Below are 12,722 nucleotides of genomic sequence, written 5' to 3' on the forward strand. Positions count from 1 at the left end.
TCACTTTACAGGAAACTGAAGTAATACGTTTGATCGTTATGCTTGGAGTGATACTCATATTTGCAGCTGAAGTTTGCTTATCCAATTATTTTACCGCAGTGATTATATTCTCTGCTACTTTTATAATGCCATCTTCTATAGTTAACAAAAATGCTGTTCAATTAAAGCCATTATCTCCTTGTGAAATAGACTTTCAAGGGATGTCTTGTTCTGAGGTGTCTACATGTTCATTATATTAAAACCTAACTCTGATGACACAATAGTTGCAGTTAAAAATGCATGGGAGCATTTACCACACCGTTTAGGGTGGAATTAGAAACACTGACAAAACTCTGTCTCTTTATTTTATCTTTATTAACACATGCAACAAATTATTAAAAACTTGTTTTTTAACTTAACAGTTTTGTTCTGTTTACCTTAATTATCCACACTATATCAGAATTGTTTAAATATCAGAAAAGAATCATATTGTGCCTCATGTGTTGTGATATTATTGAATAGTGGGGTCTGTTGTTGAAACCAACATTCCCTTTGCATTGTGTACAAATCAAACACTTTTTAGAGGAAATAAACTGTAGTTTGTAAAAACAGCTTTGTACTGGGAATCCTCTTTATGCATAATTCACACATAAGGCTCCACATGATGTCCCATGATAACCATAAAGGCCCTTCATGAATACAACTCCCCCTCAGAAATCTCCACACACATAACACTTAAACTATATAAACTTCACACTCTTCAGCTAGCTGCACAACTAGCAACCTTTTTACTGGTGCACTGTTTTATAATTATCTTAGTAAAAAACACTGGTTTAACATCTTTAAACACTTTTGCACCATCACCAGACCTCAAAACATAATGAACTCCTCTGTGATTCAGCTGGCATTTGAGGAACTAATCAGCAAAAACTGTATCATTGTCTTTCTTGGATTCACCATCATCTGCATCAATGGAACATTTGTCTTTACGTTTTATCAGAGTTCAGTCCTGTACACAGATCCGAGATATATCTTATATGTACATCTGGTTGTGAATGACATGCTTATGGTTTGGATATCTGTGACTCTGTATGTAATGTCATATGTATTGCAGAGTGTAAACATGGTATTGTGCTCTGTGTTGTTAATCATAGCATCTACAACTCAAAAGAACAGTCCACTGAACTTGGCTGGTATGGCAGTAGAGCGTTATATTGCCATATGCAAACCTCTCCATCACCCTCACATCTGTACAATACACAGAACGTATATCCTAATCTGTCTGATATGGGTGGCAGGAGCTATCCCTCCAGTGACAGACCTGATTATCTCCTCCGTTCTTCGCCCTTTTAATGTTTTCAGCACTGTATCTTTCTGTGCTTCATCAGCAGTTTACGTCTCTGTTTACCACGATGAGAGGAATAAAGCAGTGCAGGGGATTTATATGTCGACCGTTTGGATAATTGTTGTTTTCACCTACTGCAGAGTTCTTCTGACAGCACGCAAAATTTCCACTAACAAAGTTTCTGCTAAAAAAGGTCAGAACACAATCATGTTGCACGGGGTGCAGCTGTTGCTTTGTATGCTGTCCTACGCCACTCCTGTACTGGACACAGTTCTCGTCCTTCTTATGCCAGCTCAACAAAGAAACATTAGATTTTGGAATTACTTTCTAACAAACATAATCCCTCGCTTGCTAAGCCCCCTAATTTATGGTGTTAGAGACCAGACATTTGTCAAGCACATGAAAAAGATTTTTTTAGGTCGAATGTTAATTGTAAAAATTGAGCAACAGTAAGTTTAATTTTCAGATGTACAGTGGCGTGAAAAAATATATGTCCCCTACACATTTCTTCTGTTTTTGCTTTTTTGTCATGATGATATTTTTCAGATAATCAATCAACTTTAATATCAGACAAAGATTACCTGAGTAAAAATAAAAAGCACTTTTTAAAAAAACTATCCAAACCAATTTGGTCCTGTGTGAAAAAGTGTTTGCCTCCTAAACCTAATAACTTGGCTGTGCCAGCCTTGTGTCTCAACAACTTCAATCAATCTTTACTGATAACTGTCACTGTGGAGGAAATTTGGCCCACTCTTCTTTACAAAATTGTTTTTATTCAAACACAATAAAGGATTTTCGAGCATAAGTTTTTAGATCATGCCACAGCATCTCAATCACACTAAGCCACTCCAAAATGTTCATTTTTTTTCAGCGGTGGACTTGTTTGTGTGCTTTGGATCATTGACCTGATGCAGAACCCAAGTACTCCTGACCTTGAGGTCACAAACAGATGGCTGGATATTCTTTTTCAGAATTCATGGTTCCATCTACTACAGAAAGTTGTCCAACAGCCCCAGACCTTCACACTACCACCACCATGTTTTACATTCAGTATGATGTTCTTATTCTGAAATTATGTGGTAGTTTTACACCAGATGTAATAGGACACACAAGTTCCAAAGAGTTCCACTTCTGTCTGGTCAATCCAAAGAATGTTTACCTTAAATCCTGGGGATTATCATGATGTTTGTTGGTAAATGTGAGACAGCATTTGTGTGTGGAACCCTGCCACTTAGACTATTTTAACCCAGTCTCTTTCTTAATATTGGATAATAAACACTGAACTTAACTGAGGCAAGTGAGACCTGCAGTTCTTTAAATGTTGTTCTGGGTTCTCTTGTGACCTCCTGGATGAGTTTTTTGCCCTTTTGGCAGTCATTCCTAGGAAGGTTCACCAATGTTCCATGTTTTTTCGATTTGTGCATAATAACTCTCACTGTGGTTTACTGGAGTCTCAAAGTCTTAAAATGACTTTTTAACCCTTTTCAGCCTGATAAGATGATCAATGACTTTGTTTTCTCATTAGTTTTTTATTTGACCCTAAAATACAATTTTAATACATTTTACAGTATTTTTGTTTATTAGACAATATTTTTTTCCATGTCCCTGGTGTTGTGCATTCTCTTTGTGTGATGGAAATATGAGGTAAAATAATAATAATCTTTTGATCTTTTAATATTGTTTAAAGGTTTTGCATAAACCCTCTCTTAACTATAGTTTATTTTTCAAATGGCTTTTATTTTGTCACAAATTATAATGTTTTTTTCGACATCCCTCAAATTACTGTCCATCCTGTCATGTCTAAGTTCTGTCTCTTTAAATGAAAAGCTGTTTCACATACTGACATAATTTTTGCATCATTTTCTTTTGGGGGGGGGGGGGGGGATACTGTGGAAGATGAGAGACTAACACATAACACTAATGTCTGTTTTTTCTAATTTTATCCCATCAGTCTGACATGTCCAACCACAACATGTCCACCCTGTTACGAGAAATATGAGAAAAGGCTGTAAGACTTAGACATTTCAAAATAGTCGTATAAAAAGCATATAATACTTCACTATTTTGCTAGCCTGGTTTTGCTCACACACTGGATAATGGCTAACTTTATGTCAGAATGGCCACCCTGTTATGGTCCACCCTGTTACCAACAAAGACATAACAGGATGGAAATCACAATGTATCTATGAAGTGCATGAGTGTTTTATGTTGCTTTATTATTATGTTTAGTATAAATAAAGAAGTGTGCATCTCTTAAAGAATGCCCTTAAGTGCTGCAGAGAGACAGAAGTGTTAAAGAAAACGCTGGATTCTGATCCTGAAATGAGAAAATATATCTAGAAAGAGAGAGAGAAATGGTAGAGAGACAGGCAAATCTGTTTTAGCCATTGTTTTTTAATTGCTTGTTGTTACTTATTGTTTGTCCTTTTATTAATTGTTCTAAAGATTTATAAATGACTGTTTAGTTGCTGCTTTTTTCATGATCAAATGTAAAGATACAACACAAGAACCAAAGTGCAAGAACCAATTTGACTTTTGGTTCCCCATTTATGTTTTTTACCAGCATAGGGGCTCTCTTTAACAAAAGTCTATCTCTTTAACAAATTTAATTTGATTTAATCCATTAATATATATATTTTGAATATTTGTAATCACAATTTATTGTGCGTTATTTGTCCACCCTGTTATGTCCACCCTCTTACGGCTATGTCCACCCTGTTATATATACGTCTATATTCTGTCTATAATTCAATTAAGATAGTACAAATAATTAACATGTTATTCATAATATTTAGCCTAAAATGAGGCCAAAGCATGCATCCTTAAAATTAATCAAAATACTTATAGAATACATTTTTATTTAAACATAAAAAAGTGAAATCATGTACAGGTGAGAATTCAGATCTGTTTTTGAAAATAATGAATAACTAAAAAAAATACTTAAAAGCTAAAAAGGAACATACTGGCTCCTAGATAATTAATGTTTTGTACATCATTTTAAACCATAGGTCTTTCAAACTGTTTGTAACAAGGTGGACATCCTAGGTCAGAGATAAATGCTACAAAGTGTATGCTTGAGCTTGACCAAAATTAATTAAAAAAAATACATATTACTTTAATAATAAAACATGAAAAAATATGAAAAACAATATTTCATTTTCAAAATGTTTTGAGGTCCAAATGACACCAAATCCCTAATATTTATTTTATTACTACTTCTACTACAAATGGTGTCACTTTATTCAAAATGCCTTTAATATCACCACTGATTGAGTAATTGTTTGTGTAGACTGATCTACTGAGTAATTACTCAGTACTTCCTGGTAGTTAATAGAGGAGGTTAATGTGTTAATGCAGCACTATTGATTAGTTACTGCTTAGTTACCTATTAACTATGGAACAGTATTATAAAGTGTTACCAAATGTGTTAAGGCACTGTGGCCCAGCTTGTGAGGCTTCAGATTTAATTTGATAAATAAATAGTAAATACAACACATTCAGGCGGATTCCTGTCTGTTGAAAGATTTTAATTTCCAAGTTAAGAAGCAGAGGTGTGCAAAGACAAGAAGGCTACCCATTAAATAGCCTTACAACACTCTCACTGACCACTGATTTTATGTTTAGTTTTTGTGATGTTATGTGGAATTGTACTGCTATACACACTCACTGACTTCATGTTTATTTTTGTTTATTCTAAAAAGTTCCACCTTCTGCCACCGGAGGGCAGCACAACAGCCTTCACGTGGGTGGAGACCTATTTAAAGGGCCCAGACAAAGACTCGTGTTGCTTGATCTTTGTCTCCACACAAGCCTTGTTTTTCTATTCATACTTTATATTTTTCACAGCACTGTATCTGCCTGAGACGTGACTGCGGGCCAAGTTTTTCAGCTCATTATTTTTTTGTCAACAATTGTATTTTCTGCAGAGGTTAAAAATGTTTTTTTTTTTACATAAAGAAGACAAAAGATGCTACATCATATTAAGTTATCTCTATTTGTTTGGGTTGTCTTGTGGTGAGCTCTGTTGTGTTGAATTACATCATTTTAGCAGCTTTGTCTTCTTATTACCACAGAGAACATGCAAGGCGCAATAACAGAGCTAAGAGTATAGTCTCAACTAGTTTCTATGCTTTCTACATGAAGCTCTTCTGTAAATATATAAATGTAATATATACACTTACAAAAACATAAATATTTCTGTTCGATAAAATAGGCTTAAAAGTGAATTATTAAGGTTTCAGTAAGAATGAATTTAAGCCGGGATTCTTTTGAAGACGCTTTTATGAAGAACTTTATTTCAGTTGCACTAGGCATCATCATAACTTACATTAATGGGATTTTTGTGTTTGCCTTTTTTAATAATCCAGTTTTCTACACTGACCCAAGATACATTCTGTATATTCACCTTGTCATCAATGACATAATCATGCTTTTCCTTTCAGTCACTCTGCATGTTGTGAGTTACGCTGCACCACTAGTTAATGTTGGAGTCTGTAGTGTTCTGCTTTTGGTCACTTCAACAACTGCACAAAACAGCCCTCTGAATCTAGCAGGCATGGCCTTGGAGCGCTACATTGCTATCTGCAAACCACTACATCACCCTCAACTCTGCTCAGTTAACAGGATTTACATCCTCATCGGCCTGATTTGGTTTCTGACATTTGTTCCTGCTGTATCTGATATTATCATTGTCTTGGTAAATGAACCCATCAGCATTTTCTCTAGGTCAGTTATGTGCTACAGCAAGACTGTCTTTGGTTCAGATCAGCACTTTATGAGGATGACTGTGGTACAGAGTCTTTATTTATCATCTGTGTGGATTATCTTGATCTTTACTTACTTCAAAGTACTTCAGGCAGCAAAAGCTGCAACAACTGATCAGGTTTCTGCCAGAAAAGCCAGGAACACTATTCTGCTCCATGGCCTGCAGCTCCTGCTCTGCATGCTCACTTACATTACCCCATTTATAAACTATTTTTTCTTAGCACTGTTTCCTAAATATCTAACCATATTCTTGTATTTATCCTATCTGGTGTCTAATGTTATTCCAAGGCTGCTCAGTCCTCTTATATATGGAGTCAGGGACCAGAAAATGTACAGGCATGTCAGAATGTATTTAACATGTAGTGCATTTAATATGAAAATTCAAGCTGAAACTAATCAAATTTAAACATATTAAAAGGGCAGCGCTGAAGAATCTCAATGCATGATTTGCACGTTAATCATAAGTGTTTATATGACTACTTCCTCCAGTTATATGTAACAGGTTAAGCCTAGCAAAAAGCATGTTGTTTATTAATGATAAAAAATGTAGGAATCATAAACAGGTGTTATGTGGTGAAATGATTGCAGTTATCAACTGAAAGTTTACATTTGAGTCTATAGTTTTACTAAAGTCTTTCTCAGATGCACATATTCTGTTACCACAAGGTAATATTTGACATAAATATTTAAATAAACATGCCTGTGTGTGGGCTAAAATTAGTGTCTCAATACTTGTAAGTAAAATGAGGTAGTATGGGTACTTATAAAGGATATATGTTTCAGCTGAAAGGTTTTTCAACATTGACCAGAGTAGGGTTCTAGTCCAGATAGTAATCCCGAACATAGCAGAATTATATATAATTTATATATATATATTGTGGTTGGCCCCTGGGGTTAGGGGCGTGACCACTGTGACCCGGAAGGAGGAAGCGCAAAGAGATCACAGGCACGGGGAGTAAATTAACTCAAAACATATCTTTATTGGCTTTTAAATGCCCTCCACAACACCCAAAATAACTTAAATAAACATAAATCCAGCCCAGTGGGGCTCTAGAGTCTGTAGAGATTCTTAAGTTTTTCTTTTTAAAGTCCGTGCATTGGCGTAGAAACAGGTGGATTTGTCCCCCCCAAAAATGATACAGATTCGCTCAGATCAGCTGTACTATTAATGAGGAGACAGACCGGACCAATCACGGAGCCGGTTTAGGAATTAAGTTCCGCCTCTCAGGAGAAACAGCCAATCAGCTTGCTTGTTTTTGCAGGGCGCGGAGGTGTCAGTGTGTCGGTGGGGGGAAGCCCCTCCCTCGCTGTGAGATTTAGCAGCGGGACCGGGGTGCAGCTGATTTTAAGATATGGATATTTATTTATGGATAAGATATGGATTTTTTTTTCTAAAAGAAAGGAAATGGTATCTAATCAAGTAAACTGTGATGATATGTTTCTGATAGCTGGTTAAAAATACACGTCTCTGAATCAGCACACAGATTAAAACCTACTGTGATTAATACACTGCAGCTGTGTTAGTCAGTTATCTTAACTTTGAAATGAGCTAGATTGGGAGTCAGGGTTAAAGAAAAAAAAAACTATATATGTAATGTTCAACTTTCCCTGTACCTGATCAGCTAATCACTATTTCATTTTCAACTGTTTATTAATTTAGGATTACAGGATTTACTGTAAGCTATAATTAACAAAAAAAAAAATAATTTAGCTAGTTTGCTAGCAGCTGGATGTAGAGGATAGAATTTAGTACAACACTGGGTAATGTTGGTCGTCTAAAGCAGTTTCTTAACCCTGATTACTGCCCTAAAACTGTGTTTTCCATCAGATCCAACTGATCGGCTAATAAACAATCATTTATTGAGTTTACCTGTTAAAATCTCTTAACCCCTTGTGGATCCTAAATTAATCCAGCAGTTTATTAGACACATCATACCACCACTTACTTTATTAAGTGCCTTTATCAGAGAAAGCTGTAGAATATGCAGAACAGTAACTGTAATGTGGAGTAACATGTTTAGGTTGTAAAGTCACCTTTTCTTGGATGTAACTAATAATAAACAAAATACAGAAAAAAAATATTATTTGTGATAAAAAATAATTCCACAAATGTTGTTCTAGGAAGCTATAGGGTGGGCTTTGGTTTATATTCGCAAATGTGTCCCCCCCCAATATCAAGCCCGCTCCTACGCCCTTGAGTCCGTGAGCTGAGGCTCAGTTTATATGCCTGTCCCAGCTGGCGACTTAATCAGTCCTGATGCGGACCAGCTGGGACAGACAGGGCTGTAAGCTCCGGCGTGGGGCGGACTCATGTTTAAAATGTAAATAAAAAAAATAAGAAATAGTTTGTAAATCTAATTTGTCTGACACGCTCACCCTAACTCTCCTGAATCCAGAGGACGTGGAGAGCAGATGTAAATGTGAGGTATTTATACTTATTTATTAAGAATACAAAAATTTAATAGCTAATTCCAAAGCTGTATTTTACTAAGCCCACAATGGACTTGATCTGTGTGTTTTGATTGGGAGATAAGTCTTTTAAACCAGCTATCAAAAACAATATCATCACAGTTTACATGGTTAGCTACCATTACCCTTCTCTTCAAAAAAATGCCTTAAATCCATATTTGTTTAAGGTCAGCTGCTGCAACCCACTGCCAAAACTCAGAACGGGGGTTTCTTCACTAGCACAGTGACTCTCCTCTGCAAAACCAGCAAGCTGATTGGCTGTTTCCCCTAAAAGGCGGAACTTTATCCTTGAACTGGCAACATAATTGACATTTCCCATTCACACAGCAGTTAGTGTCCTGTCTTCTCATTAATAGTACAGCTGAGATGAGCGAACCGCTTCAGGCTACTGGATAATCATTCGGGGCTGAAGCACAGGCCAGGTGATGCCTCTGGCAATAAATTAAAAAAAATAAACTAAACCCACCTTGGAACTGAACCCAGGCTGCCGAGGTTAATGGTTAACATGCAGTGATGGGAATAATGGCGTGAAATAAACAGCGTTACTAGCGCCATTCGCCATTACTTTTTTCAGTAACGAGTAATCTAACTAATTACTGTAACTATAACGCTGTTACCAATTTCCTACACCCCGTTACTGCACGTTACTTTAGCCGCTCAATTTACTTTTCTTTTTAATTTCGCGCATACAGACAAAGGCGCAAGTGTGTGTGCTTGTGTGTGTGAGTCACAAGAGAGGGGAGGATGAGATAACCGCCTAAGCAATGATTGGCTAAGGTATAGTAAGGTTACGACTTCAGCCAATCAGAGAAAATAGGTGGGTGGGTGGTTAGAGCGCATGCATAGCGGCGGGTGTTTACAGCGCATAGTGAGAGATGGCGAGTGAGGAGGTCTCCAATGGCATTTTCCAGATGGAAATACCCACACTATATTAAACTCACTGAGGTCAAAGATAAAATGTGCACGTCGAGCGCACATTATGTCCCCGAACGAAAAATTTGTCATGGACAAACCTCTATGCAGGTACTTGTCTTTGCTGTCGTGCCCTGTCGTACACATGTTCTGAGAAGGTGGGGGCCGGGGGGTGGGGGGGTGGGGGTTACAAGGGGGAGGAACACAAAAGTAACGCAATAGATACTTTACTGGTCACTAGTTACTTTTATAGTGAAGTAACTCCGTTAGTAACTCAGTTAATTGTTTTGGAGAAGTAACTAGTAACTATAACGAATTACTTTTTCAAAGTTACGTGCCCAACACTGCTCACTGACCACAGACTTTATCTTTAACTTTGTTTATTTTAATGTTATATGAGGTTTTACAGCTAAACACTCTAACTGACTTTATGTATAATTTAGTTTATTCTAATCTTATATAGAGTTTAACAGCTAAACACACTCTTACTGACCACTGACTTTATGTTTAATTCAGTTTTTTTCTAATGTTATATAGAGTTTTACTGCTAAACACACTCTCACTGACTTTATGTTTAATTCAGTTTATTCTAATCTTATATAGAGTTTTACTGCTAAACACATTGTAACGGTCACTTTAAGTACCTTAGATGAGGCGCATGCGCACTAGAATGCTAATACTGTACGTGCAGGGAGAGAGAGTGAGATATGATCCGACATGGACGCATGGTGGTTAGCTCTAGGTTGTAGCCTGTGTGTTCTGCCTACTGTGTTATCCCGGATTGTGATGGGTGAACTGTGGGTGCTCCCCAGCCCAATAAATGGTCTTCATTACACTGCACCGGCTGTCTCCCGTGTGTTTCCCTGTGGAGGACAGGGCAAGTAGCTATCCACCAGTAACCTCCCCCCCAGAGAGCATTCGCCCACCAGCCCAGCCATTACAATTTGGCGCCCGAATTTTCTAGTAACCAGATCCCCTGCCTACTGTCGAGGCCGAAGATATTGGTAACCGGAGACTTTAGTTTTTCACTTTGGAACACTTTTTCCTGTTTTTTATCTGTATTTTTGACTTTCTACAGTATAAACGCGAGCTATTAGCTTGTTGTTTTGAGCTATCGGCTAGCTACGCACAATGGACTGCACTTTTGTGGAGTCTGTGGTCTAATGGACATTACCAGGTAATCTAAATATTTTTATTTTTTTGTGATTTATTATTGGACGCTAAAGTTACATATTTTTGATATTGTGGAAATAATTTTTCAGTTTCGCGGACTTTTTGCCCCATTAGCTTAGCACACTTAGCTACGCTAACCTCGGCTGGGAACTGGCACTCTTCGTGTTTTTTCGACGAATAAAATTTGTTTTTCACTGCGTTTTTACATTCGCTGATGGATTACTGGCTTTTCATCCACTATTCTGGATATTTTGTGCTGAAAACGTGTTGAAAACGGGTGTGTTTCAATTCCGCTTGACATGCTGAAAATGGGTGTGTCTCAATCCAGTTTGCAAGTGCATAGCGTTCCAGACTGAACTTCATAGAAAAACAAGTAAGACTGTTCCTAAACCTAGTTTTTCTCGTCAGTGTTTTACTTATATCACAGTTTCTGTCAAAATTGATTAGTATTTGTGTAGTTGTATAACTTTAACCTGATTAGTAACTGGGAAACTATTATAAGCTTTAATTTATTTTATTTTATTTTATTTTATTTTTTTTTTAAGATTTCATTCACTATAGTCACTGTTTTATGTATTTAAATTTTTTTTTTTTTTTGGAAACTGTTGAGGCTTTAACATGTCATTTAAAATGGATGCTTTTGATAATTGTTTGTCTGACACTGACGCTGACCTTGAGACATGTGCTGCTGAAGCTGCACCATTTTCGAACACTTTAGAAAGTCAAGTTCAGTTAATGCGTACGGAAATGGGACTGTTAAGAGACTGCTTCAATTCCTTGTTACAAATTCAGACTGAAATATTGAGACAGTTGAAGACTACCCCTTGTAGCCAGGGTGTTACGTGGGCTGTCCCCTTAAGTTCTTCCACACCTTATGTGCCTACTCACACTATATGCACCCCTAGATCTAGTCAGCCTAGAACTAACACTAGTTCAATCTTGCATACGGCCCTGGGTGAGACTTCCCCTGATACACGACACACACACAAGGCTAAGCTCAGTGCTTCATGCAGTTCACACCAATGCTCAGGTAGCTGTGCTGCATCTGATTCTGCAGTGCTAAATAGCACTTCACGTGTGCTTACTTCACTGCTACAGCACTCAAAAATGGAGCCACCAAAGTTTTATGGTTCTACTGGTATTCCACCAATGGAATGGTTGCGTGCTGTAGGCGACTTTAAACAAAACATGGGCTTCTCTAACATGCAGATTCTATCAGAATTGCCACGTTACTTCTCTGGAGACGCTAGCCGTTGGTTCCAAGTTCTCAAACCCCACTTAAATAGCTGGGATGACTTTTCTGAGCTCTTCAAAAAAGCTTTTCTGCCTTCTGACAACCAGGAAAGGATCTGGAAAGGTATTCTTGATAGCTTTCAACCTCTGCCTACATTTGTAGCACACATGTTGAGTGAATTTAAAAAGCTCAGATATCCTCCTCCTGAACCAGACCAGATCGAACTTATCTGCAAACATGCTCAAGAAAAGTACACTATTGCCTTGTATGGTACTTGTCTGTCCTCGGTTGTAGATCTCCTGCTACGTGCACACGAATTGCAAGCTGCACTCGGCCACAGAGATTCTAGTAGCCCTGCAGCAGTTTCTACTAAATCGGCCAAGGCTGTCGTCTGCTTTCGATGCTCATTGCCTGGTTATACTTCTCGAACTTGTCCTCAGTGTAACCCTACTCCTTCTCATGGAGACAGGGGTGACAAAGAACGTGTAGCTGACTTTTTACCACAACAGCAGATTGGTCCAAGCACACAGTTTATGGAGCGTGAGCATTTTAGAAAGATAAAACCAGACACCAAGGAATGCAAGGGGCGGGAGACATCAGCATGATTCCCAACAGTCTTCAGTAGAGCCAAACGAGTTTTCTATCTGTGTGACTACCACTGCTGAAATGCATCATTTAGGGCATGTAGTAGATAATTCCTCTAAAGCTTCCTGGAACACCCCTTTCTGTGTAAGCGTAAAACACAAGAACCAAGTAGTACCTGCAACACTTGACACAGGTGCCTCTTTATCTGCTGTGTTAGCAGAGTATGTTGACAAAGACATGTCTGGAAACATAAAGTGTGAG

At 37.7% G+C, this 12,722-nt stretch overlaps 2 protein-coding genes across 2 annotated transcripts; both read left to right on the forward strand.

Moving 5' to 3' along the window:
* The first annotated feature begins 791 nt into the window (after positions 1-791).
* On the forward strand, positions 792-2,778 carry LOC103033889 (odorant receptor 131-2-like). Its single transcript, XM_007238299.4, has one exon. It carries the CDS (start codon positions 860-862, stop codon positions 1,775-1,777), a length of 918 nt encoding a protein of 305 aa, XP_007238361.3. The 5' UTR covers positions 792-859; the 3' UTR covers positions 1,778-2,778.
* Positions 2,779-5,129: 2,351 nt separating this feature from the next.
* LOC103037131 (odorant receptor 131-2-like) lies at positions 5,130-6,841 on the forward strand. The gene has a single exon (XM_022685340.2). The coding sequence runs from the start codon at positions 5,571-5,573 to the stop codon at positions 6,492-6,494; it is 924 nt and encodes a 307-aa protein (XP_022541061.2). The 5' UTR covers positions 5,130-5,570; the 3' UTR covers positions 6,495-6,841.
* Positions 6,842-12,722: the final 5,881 nt, after the last annotated feature.

The sequence above is a fragment of the Astyanax mexicanus genome, chromosome 5 (genome assembly GCF_023375975.1).
Source record: "Astyanax mexicanus isolate ESR-SI-001 chromosome 5, AstMex3_surface, whole genome shotgun sequence".
In the NCBI taxonomy this organism is placed as follows: Eukaryota; Metazoa; Chordata; class Actinopteri; order Characiformes; family Acestrorhamphidae; genus Astyanax; species Astyanax mexicanus.